Raw genomic sequence first — 12,804 nt, 5'->3', positions numbered from 1 at the left:
TCACTTTAAAATATGCTTTGAGGTGCAAACTCGCCACTGTTTAAAAAGTGACTTGAAAACGCCACTGTTCAATTTCAACCAATCACAGAACAGCTCGGGTATAAAATTTGTATGGCTATGCGGTGTTGCTTTTGTCAGTAGTTGATAGCCATTATGCTCTATTAAAAAGTTGAATTTCGTTGTTAAAATGGACGTGACATGGATTGACACCTGTGATGGAAAACCAAGCCAGAAAAAGGTATACGACAATAAAAAAATAGAAAAAAACATGGCAAAAACCTAAAAGGTATGATTTTACTCTTCAAAGATATGCTTCTTTTGACAATGAAATGGGTGCCAATTTCTCTATGTAACCCTTCAGAACAATATTCAAAAAAAAAAAATTGAAATTATGTCATTTAAATTTATGGTATGTAATAACTTTGTTGTATATAATAAAAATATATACGAAAAGCAAATTTAATTAAATATAGCATATTTATCAACACATTCGTTTTTATTTCATTTGAGTTTATGTTAAGTTTTGTTGTGATCAGAATAAACATATTTACGGAAAACAGATTTAGTTAAATAAAACATATTTATCAGTTTTCAGTAAAAATGTTTAAAAGTAGGTACCAAACTATCTATCCAAAACCAAGATGTACCTATAGTGTTAATAGTTTTCAAATTGGTGATATTATTTGTACATTATATACATTTTTGTTGGAGATACTCATCGAAAAATTCACCAAATCTGGATATCGGAAAAACCTGCAAACATAGTTGCAAGAAACACGAAGATAACAAAATTATACGACATATTCGAAAAATTTTTAAGTCGTGTCATGAAAAAAGATCATACTCGTTTTATATTGTATGGCTATATATTATTTTAATATATTTTTAAAGTAAAATTTTTCCAACTATATACAGTATAACCTCGTTTTTACGTGCCCGGAATTCACGTTTTCCCGGCAATTGCGTGTAATTTTTTCAGTCCCGATGTATTTCAGTACATTTAATACCCGCATTTACGTTTTTCTTTCCCGCGATTTACGTCGGAAATATTCAAAATATGCGAGTTACGCGCGCTTGACAATGATTGGGTCGTGACATTCGAACGGCGTAAGGTGAGAATTACATAACAAAAATGCAATAAACTAATATACATGATTTTTTTATTAAAAAATAAAAAAATTTTCAATAAAAATTTTAGTTGAATGTTGTTTTTTAATAAAAACGTTATTTTTTTAGAAACATAAAATTTAATTGTTCTTTTTTTCAATACCCCCTTTTACATTTTCCCTCCAATTAGGTTTTTTTTTTCAGTCCCTTAAAAAACGTAAAATAGGGGTTATACTGTAGTAGGTTACATATTTTATATTTTTCTTGTTTTCATTGTTGAATTCTAATATAAGTGAGTCTAATATAAGGAATTATCAATATTATACATATCTTTTTTCGTTTTGCTCACAAAGATTATAATATACTAAAAAACATGATATTTATAAAAAAAATACATAAAACAAACAAAAATTTGTAATAGTCTACACTCCATAGTCCAGCGATTTCCAAACTGGAAGGCGCGGAGTGTTGCAATGGGAGGCGCGAAAAGTTTAATACAAATGTAGCCACAGGTTTGCAGTTTGCAAGTGCATAGTTTATAAAATGGCCGGTAGTTATAAACTAATTAAAAAAACAGTCCTATATGGAGACTAATTTTATTATACCTCACTTCTATACTATTCTGAAGCGCGCTGGCTATCTCTTGAAAAAATGATATAAAAGGGTCAAATGAAAATATTGATATCATCTGAGGCAAATTTATTTACGAACGATAACTTTGTTGTTAAACTTGTCTATTTGGTTGAAATTAAAAAAAAATTGAGTGAATAAATAAATAATGCAAGGACCAATAATGCATTCACTGTTTTTAAAAAGACAAAGTGAAGGCATTTATAAAAAATTGGAGCTTTGGAAATCAAAATTACAAAAAAAATAAGTTCGTCATGTTTCCACTTTTAAATAATTTCTGCGCCAGTTATATTGAAGCAAACAAAAATCTATTTACTGCACACTTGGATAGTTTGCTAATGCACTTTTCACAATATTTATTAATAAGATCTTAATTTAACAAAGTTCGCGTGGATACATTGAAACAAAAATCCTAGTTCAATTTTGGTTGAATCAAAGTGAAGAATAATATAACACTTTGTCAATGAAATCCAAATATCGATCCCGTTCAGTAGAAAAAGAGCACTTTGTGCTAATAAACAAGCACACCCTCGCATGAAAAACCAATTAACTTAAAAATTAATATAATATAGTAAAACCTTATTATAATTAAGTTTGTATTAGTATATTTTTGACTATTTAAAAAAGTGTCTATATAATTTAATGAAATATAGGGGGGAGGGGCGGCGCCAGAATTTTTTAAAAGGGAAAGGAAGTAACATCATGTTTGGAAACCACTGCTCTATACTTTATTCTACATTATGCAAAATGACTAATTTTTTTTTTTTAAATAATAACCTCTACAATAAGTATACCGTTTATAATGTTTTAATTAAATATTCAATTACTAGCAATTATATATATAAGGTAATATCCATTTTATCACCCGAAAGTCAGTCTCGCATATAGAAAAATACACTAATCAAAAAAAAATACAGTTGCCATATTGTGTTAACTCCAGGTAACCTTTACACATCAAATCCACTGCCTGATGATTTCTCATCCGTTAGATATGAAACAACACTGTGTGAGAAATCTTCACTGAGCCAAATCAAACCCAAAAACATTCCTTCGAACAAACCAACACAGATGCCAGCGATAATATCTAGAAGGTAATGCCTCTCAGCGAGCACCCTCGATATGGAAACAGCGGTGACCCAAGCAAACACCGGTGGCCAGAAGATAATTGAAACTGGATACAAGAAGTAGAGAATATACAGCACCATGGCTGCTCGGCTGGCATGTCCCGACGGAAAGGAGTATTTATCGGGGCCCATAGACGATGATGAGATAGGTCTTCTACGGCGAGCAATAGCTTTCATAAAACCAATGACTACAATATCCATCACAAGACCTAAAAAGAGAAATTAAATTATTGATTAATATTACATCTTTTTATTGACAATGGATAATATTGAAAAACCTCAAACATTATCAGAAAAAATCATAGAAAAATATTGGACCAAGTGGAATTTCACGGTGTCTCTAACAAGCATAGTTGTAATGATAAGTAGCTCTCTTTCTAAAGTAGCTGATACATATTATGACAGTGAAAGAATGCTAGATGGAATAGTACCGTTCGCTACATACCATTTGAAAAGGATAGGATGTATATCACTTTAATGTGTGTTTTGTCATTAATGACGTGTGTGTGTTTTGTTTTGTGTGAGGCTTAAGGCTTCTTCGAGTGGGAAAGGTCCATGTGTTGGTTATTATTATGAACACAAACGTTTGCTTTATTTCCCTGGCTGGAATTTTATTTTAACATACATCAAGTTGACACAATGTTATAGGACAGTGTCACAAGAACTTGATTAATTAACCCATTGGTGTCCGACTTTCCGAAACACAAATTGGTCATTCAAGTTTATTGAAGTTATACTTCTTTTGGCGCGTTTGGGAAAACAGATCACAGTGTATTTTTGGCGTGTGACGCCGATGTAACGCATTTGGCGTGTGACGCCGATGTAACGCATTTGGCGTGTGACGCCGATGTAATGCCTTTGGCGTGTGACAGAAGTTGCGCGCGCCGATGCAACACAATTTATTATTATGATTATTCGTTAAGATTTGAGGCTATATTTATGAGTAAAATTTTATTGTATATCAATAAATAAATAAATTTTGTGAATGTTGAGTTGGTAAATAATTCAGACAATGGTATGTTGTAAATTTACAATATTTAGACACTTCATACACAAAAATACATATTTTTACAGTTTAGGATAATATTTGTCCTATATCCCATGTCAATTTATTAGCGGCTTATAATAATTGAAGACAATAATAATTATTATGTTTCATCACAAAAGCCAATATCACGTTTCGGTTAAACCATTAAATAGGCTATGTTTATTTTTGATTTGTAATAAATTATTATTGTTAACGAAAATAGTTGTGGCGCTCTCTGCCCTGGCCTTGGTGCACAGTGAGCGTTTGGAGCGTTTAACCAACGTGAAAATTTTAATACGCGTTTCTCTCGCGCACGGAAATGTATTGAATGTGTTTTTGGGATTTTATATGCAAAGTGGTGTATATTAAGTAAAGCGATAGAAACGAACGTGCTTATCTAATAATAAAAGCTACATGCATTTTACACAATGTTATAAGAGATCTAGAAGGTAATTTTGACCATTACATTATAAATAATATTGCTACAGAATCAAATACAAATCAATTCTCAGGTAATAGACGAAACAACAGTTCCTCCGTCGCAGCGTGAGACGTAAGAAACCAATTTTCAAACTATTTTTTGGAAAACAGAATAACTCTGGCCTGAATAAATTTGAAATTAAATAATACAACGAACTTTATACTAAATAAAAACATTATTTTCCCTCAATTCCGACTTTTACTCCTAATTCCCTCCACCGTTTAGCCTTTATTACTCTATTCTTGTATAGAGGATGAGAACAAAGCCATATTTCAGGCATAGATTGTATTTCAGAAATAATTTCTTCGAACGACATTATGAAAACAATTTGCAAGCCGAACTAAACGTTGTGCGCGCTCCCCGCGCGCTGATACGAATGCAAGCACCACCGCCGTTTTTTATAGCCACTAAGACTACCTGCGTTTGCGTAGCACATGTTCGTCCTGCTACTGAGGCCTCACAGTCAGTCTGTGTATTTACTACACGTTATAAGGGTGAAAGTAGGTACTTCTTTAATAAATGCGTAAGGGTTCGTTGTGTTGTTGAAGGTGTAACTATGGCGAAACCTGAGCTCGTGCCTGGCTCACCACAATAGCTCACTGTACACTGATAGAGTCACGGAAAGCCGTGTATACCGTTGTCAGTGTAAGCAAGACTACTTTGTTGAGCTGGGTTTGCAAGAGTAGCTCACTGTGGTCTGATAGAGTCACGGAAAGCCGTGTATACCGTTGTCAGAGCAAGCAAGACTACTATGCTGAGTCAGGGCCAAGCTGGCCCAAGGTTAACTGATTTGTTTAAGGCCGTGTATCGCCTTATATTGCAAACTAGGCGACCCCTTCCTCGCCGTCCAGCTGATAAGGCCGATGCGGTTCGGTGGGGAACGCCCGATAGTGGGAACGCGCGGTGGTGGGGGCGCCCGCGTTGACTGTAGGTGACGTCCGATGTGCGAGCGAGAAAGTATTCGGCTAAAGGGCCTAAGTAAAGGGCTAAAGTAAGAAAAAAACTGTCCTTTGGATTTAACATACTACGTCAGCTCTGTTGTTTCAAGCGAACTGAGGCCGTTTCAATACATTATATAACTAGTTTTAATGGTAGGTACTTATTTTTTAATGATAAAGGTGTGTATATTTATATTATGTAGTCCTTGTTTTTATTATCAATATATTTTTATGTATGAATATTTCCTGGTACTTACACATTAGGTTCATACATCAAAACTAAAAGTTTGCTGAACATAGATTATTGGTGAACACAGTGGGCGGGTGGCAGGGCGGCATCGGCGTGCGCAACTCAAATGTATAACCATGTGTGAAATACCCAAAAAAAGACAGTCTACGAACATCCGTTCCGCTGCCGCGCGTTCATTTTGGCCAAACACTAATAATTACATATTACAAGTAAAAAAGTAAACTCACCTAGCAAAAGATTAATTTGTAATTGATGGAAATTTTTATTTCCCAAAAGCCACACTGATCCAAGACAGCAAAAAAGCCATGCTACCCCATGGCATGATATCTGAAAAATGATAATTACATATTATACTAAATTTTCAATAAAATGATTTTGGTAGTATATAATTAAAATAACATCTTGAATACCAATAAATGTTGGACCTACTCGCACAGCTGGAGGGGTTTAATATTAATATCAAGTTGCGGTAACACTGTTGCGATATTTAATAGGATAACTGAATGAGGAAATACAGCTAAGAAATGCATGTTCGATACAGAGCCGGACACTAGCGTAAGCTCGGGGACCGGTACATGGCTGTTGCATTCAAAGATTTACTTGATTTTCCTCAACAAGCTGCTTGTTATAAATGATTTTTTTAAACATACTTAAAGACGTTGATCATGACACCAGAGTTTTTTACAGTAGCCCTACTGCTTTATTGTGTTCATCAAGCTGATTTGGGAGCATCGGGGGGATCGACGCTACTGGTGCCATTGTAATATAACTACGGACTGTTTGACTTATTTGTATTGTGATTATTATAGATTCATTTTCTTCCATGATCTTCTTTTAAATATCTCTAAAATATAATATATACTTCTTTAAAGATCTCCTTGAAAATAAGTGTAAATCTAGTAAATACCACTGTTATGAGAAAAAAATATAAATATAACTTACCTCAAGCGCCCGATGGTGATTTTTCAAAGATCTAAGAGCAGTGAATTTGTTGGCGAATTTCAAAAATGACTTTGTGATACTAATGTCCTTGTTAAGAACAGATTTCATTAAAGGATGAACTACTCTCTTTTCCTCGTCTCCAGACTAAAAAGAGAAAAAAAGATTGTTGATTCATCTTGCAAATTTTAATCCTGAATGCTGCAAATGAATGCAAAATGTGTAAGTGATTCAAGATTTATATACACAATTATTGGGCAATTGGTGGGCAAAGGCTGACTACGGCCTCAATGATGTATACTGATGCCAATAGGTATACTTCTAAAAAATGTTGAGACGCCACTGTCCAAGAAAGTCAGAAAATCCTATCTCTAGCCTCCGCGCAGCGTATCCCAGGCAATGCAAATAATGTGCAGTATAATATCATGTATATATTAGCGAAGGAAGGCAGAGGTTGCTAACAATACCCGGAAACCCGGAAAAGGCTGCCAACAGATGACCATTGCTACGTATAACGCGAGAACATTGTCAAGCAATGCCAAACTTGTAGAGTTGCAAGAAAAGCTCACGAATATCCACTGGGATGTTGTCAGACTCAGCGAAGTAAGACGTAAATGTGAGGGTATTATCACTTTACAGAGCGGACATGTGCTGTATTACAAAAGAACCACTGAAGGACGCAAGAGCGGTGTTGGATTTATTGTTAACAAAACCTGGAAAGACCGCATAGTCGAATTCAACTGCATTTCTGACAGGGTCGCAAGCGTGATAATCAAAATCAATGTTAGTTACCGAATTCAGATTTCGCAAGCATATGCTCCGACACAGAGCTATCCTGATGAAAAAATAGAAGAGTTTTACGAGGAAATAACATCTTTGAAAAATAAAAGCAAATGCCACTTCAACATCATAATGGGAGATTTCAATGCACATATTGGATCATACCAAAGAGATGACATAGCAGTCGGACATTTCGGACATGGCTCAAAGGATGGTAGAAGGAACATGCTTGTGGAGTTTGCTGAAACCAACAATCTTCACATCATGAATTCCTTTTTTCAACAAAAACCTACACGTAAATGGACGTGGAGAAGCCTGTCAGGAAGGACCAGTGAAATCCATTACATCCTCACTGACAGGAAATATACATTTTTAAACTGTAAGGTGATCAATAGGTTTAACACCGGCAGCGATCACCGGGTGGTGAGATGTAAGATAAGATTGAACGTCAAATCATAAAGACCCAAACTACAGAAGAAGTCAAATGCTCGCATATACTTGAAGAACAATACTGAATTCCGAGATGAATTCAAAAATGAACTATCGGCTTTCTTAGATGAGAAAGAAACTGTTTCCCTATCCAACGCGGAGGATATAACAAATATCATTCTACAATGTGCAGAAAAAACAGGCGTAAAAAGCTCGGAATTTACACCTCCCACCAAGCTTTCGAAGGCAACATTGAATCTTATGGAGTAGAGAAGGAAAACCAAGAGCGATAGACAGGCGCAAAACGATATGGAGTTTTCATCACTTTGCAAAACCCTCCGAAGAAAGATAAGAGAAGACTTTCGTAAATTCAATGTAAACCTCATACAAGCAATTGTGAAAGCAGAGAGAAGTTTGAACAAAAACAAGCACAGCTTGTCGATTGGAAAACGGCAAATCACAGCACTAAAAGCAAAAGATGGTTCTATTATCAGAGTTGAAGAGTTCTACAGTGATCTATCTCTACAGTGATGAGACTGACAATACGACTATAGACTTAGATCTTCAGAGAAATGGAGATTCGGAAGAACATACTCCCGAAATCACATCCTGGGAAGTAACCCATGCTATAAATTACATGAAAAGTGGGAAAGCCCCGGGGGAAGACGGTCTAATGATAGATATCCTCCAAAAAGCGGGAAAGGATGCAAATGAAGTGCTTGCACAATTGTTTACAGCATACGCAAAGAGGATGTCCCAGAGGTATGGAAAAATGCCAGCATTGTCATTCCTCACAAAAAAGGTGACAGAGAAGACCTAGCAAATTATCGTCCAATAAGTCTACTCCCTATTCTCCACAAGACGTTCACAAAAATTCTCTCAAACCACCTGCAAAATGTATTAGACGAGAACAAACCGAGAGAACAAGCCGGATTTAGAGGAGGATACAGCACTATGGACCATATCCAAGTCATCAGAGAAATCATAAAGCAGTGCCAGGAATACAAACTGCCACTATGCATGGGTTTTATAGACAGGCGTTCGATTCCATAAACAAATGTTCAATACTCGATGCACTCAGAAATCAAGGAATCCCTGGGCGCTTTATAAATATTTTCAATAATATATACAGAAGCGCAACAGCATCTGTTAATCTCCATAAACCATCGAGCAGATTTCCTATCAGCAAAGGAGTCCGACAAGGTGATACAATCTCACCTAAACTATTTACAGCTACCCTTGAAGACTTATTCAGGCAACTTGACTGGAATGACAGAGGGTTCCCCATAAATGGAGAATACCTGAGTCATCTGCGCTTTGCCGATGACATAGTAATTTTCTCGCAAGACTCAGAAGACCTCCAAAGCAGAATGCAGGAACTCGCTGAAGTAAGCAACAAAGTAGGTTTGAAAATAAATGTAACAAAGACGAAAGTCATGTTCAACTGCTTTGCGGGCCAAAAAGAGATCCTCATCAATGACACTCAGCTCGAACAGGTGAAAAACTACATCTATCTGGGACAACAAGTGTCTATAGATGGATGTATATTTGATGAAATTGTTCGCAGGGTAAAGCTAGGCTGGAGTGCTTTTGGCCGCCTGAATAATGTCTTCAAAAGTGACCTTGCACTGTGCCTAAAGCGTTCAACCAGTGTGTGCTTCCCGTAATCACATATGCGTGTGAAACATGGACCCTAAGTTAAAGAGAGATCCAGAAACTTGTAGTAAAGAAAAGAGTATCACAACGTGGTATGACAAAACGACAGACCGGACAAAAAGTGGAATGAAAGGATAAGGAAGCAGACAAGGGTTTGCGATGTATTAGAGTTCATTAAAAGCCTTAAATGTAGATGGGCTGGACACATAGCTCGAAGAAGAGACAATCGTTGGACAAATTTAGTCATCCAGTGGTATCCAAGAGGTACAAAACGTCCGCAATGTAGACCTAGAGGCCGCTGGATCGATGAAATGATAAAGTTCTGCGGAAGTACGTGGCAACGCAACGCACAGGACCGAGGGAAGTAGAAGCAACTTGAAGAGGCCTTCATCCAGCAGTGGATAGATTCAGACTGATGATGATGATATACAATTAGAAGAAAGTAAAGTGAAATAATAAAAGACTGCACTAAGTTTAGTAATCTAGTAGCATAATAAGGCGTGGTGGGAATTTGAATACTTTCTGCTGACGGACTCCGATATTGCACACAGCATTGCCCAGGTAACGTTCAGTTCAGTCTATTATCTAGCTCGCTTAGTTTAGTACATTAGCCTTGCTTAATCTCTGTAAACAGATATGCTGTATCAGAGTCAATCAAGTTAGTGAATTGAAATAAACACATGATTAGACACGCAGTAAGAATTATATTATCATACTTGTAATGTTGTTCACACTGCCAAAGGCAATAAATATTGCTGATGTTGGCAACACAACTTTCTAAATATACTATTTACAAGGTTATTAGCCGTTAAAATGTGGACACAAGAATAAACGTGTTACGCATCAAAATATAAATGTATTTTCATTCATATCAGTACTAATTGTGAGTATAAATTTTAATAAACCATACCTACCTACTTTATCCAGAACCCACGAATTATTAATTTAATAAGGAAAGGATGATAAAATCCATCTCCAAACTCTTTCTGGGAATTGTGCGCTTGCCGGTCATCTTGTATCTGCCTGACAAGCATTCTGTATCTCTACCATGCAGCCACCATAAATTTTAATAAGTGGACACTTAAGGATCCGGTTGATTTGAAGACTGCATTTGATCAACGCTCGAAATGAAAAAGTTTACGAACCGGAGCGCTCGAAAATTTTTTGAGGATATTAACATGGTTATCAAATTTTATGTGTATTTTATAAACATAAGTGTGCTAGATTTTTTGTTATATGGCATAACCATCTCAGACGGTCAAATTATTTTGTCCACGAGACGGAGCAGTAACTCTACAGCTTTCACGAACCGGAACGGTGTTCCGGTGCGTTCTGGTCCATTTCGAGCCCTGCATTTGATAGAAGGCATCCAGGTAGCTAACTTTGAATTGACAAAAACTGAATAGGGGTAATTTTGTGATGCACATATGAATTGGAAGTAGAAGAGATGGCTGGTCATTGAACAGTGACAGTGGACATTTAATATAGCTTTTTGATACAATATCTAATTATTACATTACAATTACACGAAGATCAAAACCTATTCCACTGACTTAAAGGCACGAATCGGCTATGTTAATAATAATATATGTTAACACGTTATAATATATTACAACACTGATTCCGCATGATTACATGCGTACATCTATCAAGTCCTAATATTACACTACATATTGTAGGTTATGATATGACAGATAACTGTATATTATAATATATAACTACAATATTAAAAATGCTGTGCGTAATTCAGCATCACGGAGAATTAATTAGTATGCACATCATTATGGACAAGTCTTTTCATTACGTAGGTATCGCTAAACGTCAAATTATTTTGACAGTTCAGAGAAGAAAGTTATATAACTGATTAATATAATGAAATATTACAAGCAAACATACCATTTGTGTGGTCATTGTTGCTAATATGGATTACACAAGAACAATTATTTGAGACAGTGAATAGTCGTCACAATAGATCTTGGGGTAGCCCGGTATCTATGTTTACGATTATGGTGACACTGTGACACTGACAGAGTACCATAGACTCATAGATAATAATTATACTCATAAACATAGACAATATTATACAGAAAAGCGATTTGCTAGTTCAAGGAGGGCGTGAAAAGTTTTAACGTAACCTTTTATTGTTACATCTATGAATTCAATTTCGTGTAAAAAATAAATTTTCTTAATACGAAATTTTTGTACATTTGAAATAAGAAGGGCGCCAAGGATTCTACCTATTTTTAAATACGGGCCGGGCCGGAGGAACACAAAGTTTAGAAATCACATGAAAGATGGTCTTTACCACAGACGTGCAAGCGAACCAGAGACTTGGTTATTTGTGATACTTGCACTCTGTAGGTACCTACCTAATGTAGGTACCTGTTTTTATAGATTGAATTTATTCCTGAAATAATTATATGTAGCAGATTAATATAATTAAGATAGTTTTTTCATATTATAAATCGAAATAATTATAATAATATGAATATTATTAAAATTTTCAACATTGTACATACGTTCCAGTATGCCATCTCGCACCCTCACTCGACTTGAGACGTCTACCGAGCAAGAAAGGCTCTCGACTCTGGCGTATTCGCTACCTACATTATTTCAAAATGTTTCAACAGGTTGAAAGGAGTGCGAACGGATTTTTCAAGCGGTGGAGATCTGAAGAAACTCTCGTTCACTTATCATGTTATATTAGAGTTACTGAGGTGATTGTCAAAATGTGCACCTCGGGTATGGAGCGCTGCCGGGTTTTTGAAAGATTTTATAGGTGGTAGTATCATCTTAATCTGTGGTCCTGGCAAAATTAATTCAATGCGTACTGCTCACCAATTCATTATTGAATGAATTAATATGCTAGTGATTTAACACAATATGTATTTTTTCAATAACAATAAAATCGAATTCATTTTTTTAATATATTTCTTGAGATAAATAGGAGTTATATTATAAGTACTTACCTACCGTGTATTTTCAAACTAAAATGAACATGGATTAAGACGGAAAGGCGAAAATTAGCTTTGTTGCAATACCAACCTGACACCTTTTATTTTAAATGCGTATTGAAAATGCATAGGAATTATTGTATTTCTTTATATAGGTACCTACCTAATATTTTAATGGTAGTTTTTGTTGATATTATTTGCTCTTCATGGACAGTGACGTCCCGTGGGGGTAGGCAGATTGAGCGTCGCTTGGGGGCGGCAGTTACTCGAAGGGCGGCAAATCGAGGAGAATCAATATATATATAAGAATATGTACCTAAACTTAGTAATAACGAAAATATCTTTCCATTAAAAAAATCAGCTCACTGGTTGGAAAGAAAATGTACCTACCTATTAATTAGCATAAACGGTTTAACAGTACTGTATTTTTTCGTCGGGTTCGCGATGTCTAGTTTACTTCCGTTGTCTTTGGACATCACTCCTTGATGG

At 35.7% G+C, this 12,804-nt stretch overlaps 1 protein-coding gene across 1 annotated transcript; it reads right to left on the bottom strand.

Annotated features, from left to right (window-relative positions):
* Positions 1-2,349: 2,349 nt before the first annotated feature.
* Positions 2,350-11,398, bottom strand: LOC147079497 (polyisoprenoid diphosphate/phosphate phosphohydrolase PLPP6). The gene is made up of 4 exons (XM_085941465.1): positions 11,258-11,398; positions 6,500-6,643; positions 5,785-5,884; positions 2,350-3,070 (listed from the first exon to the last, which is right to left on the bottom strand). The coding sequence occupies exons 1-4, from the start codon at positions 11,270-11,272 to the stop codon at positions 2,685-2,687; spliced, it is 645 nt and encodes a 214-aa protein (XP_085797591.1). The 5' UTR covers positions 11,273-11,398; the 3' UTR covers positions 2,350-2,684.
* Between the last annotated feature and the right edge of the window lie 1,406 nt (positions 11,399-12,804).

The sequence above is a fragment of the Rhyacophila brunnea genome, unplaced genomic scaffold (assembly GCF_057557595.1).
Source record: "Rhyacophila brunnea isolate RB1 unplaced genomic scaffold, BYU_Rbru_1.0 scaffold_1, whole genome shotgun sequence".
Lineage (NCBI taxonomy): Eukaryota > Metazoa > Arthropoda > Insecta > Trichoptera > Rhyacophilidae > Rhyacophila > Rhyacophila brunnea.
Note: the sequence above shows the minus strand (reverse complement) of the source record. Positions and strands in the feature narration are given on the sequence as shown.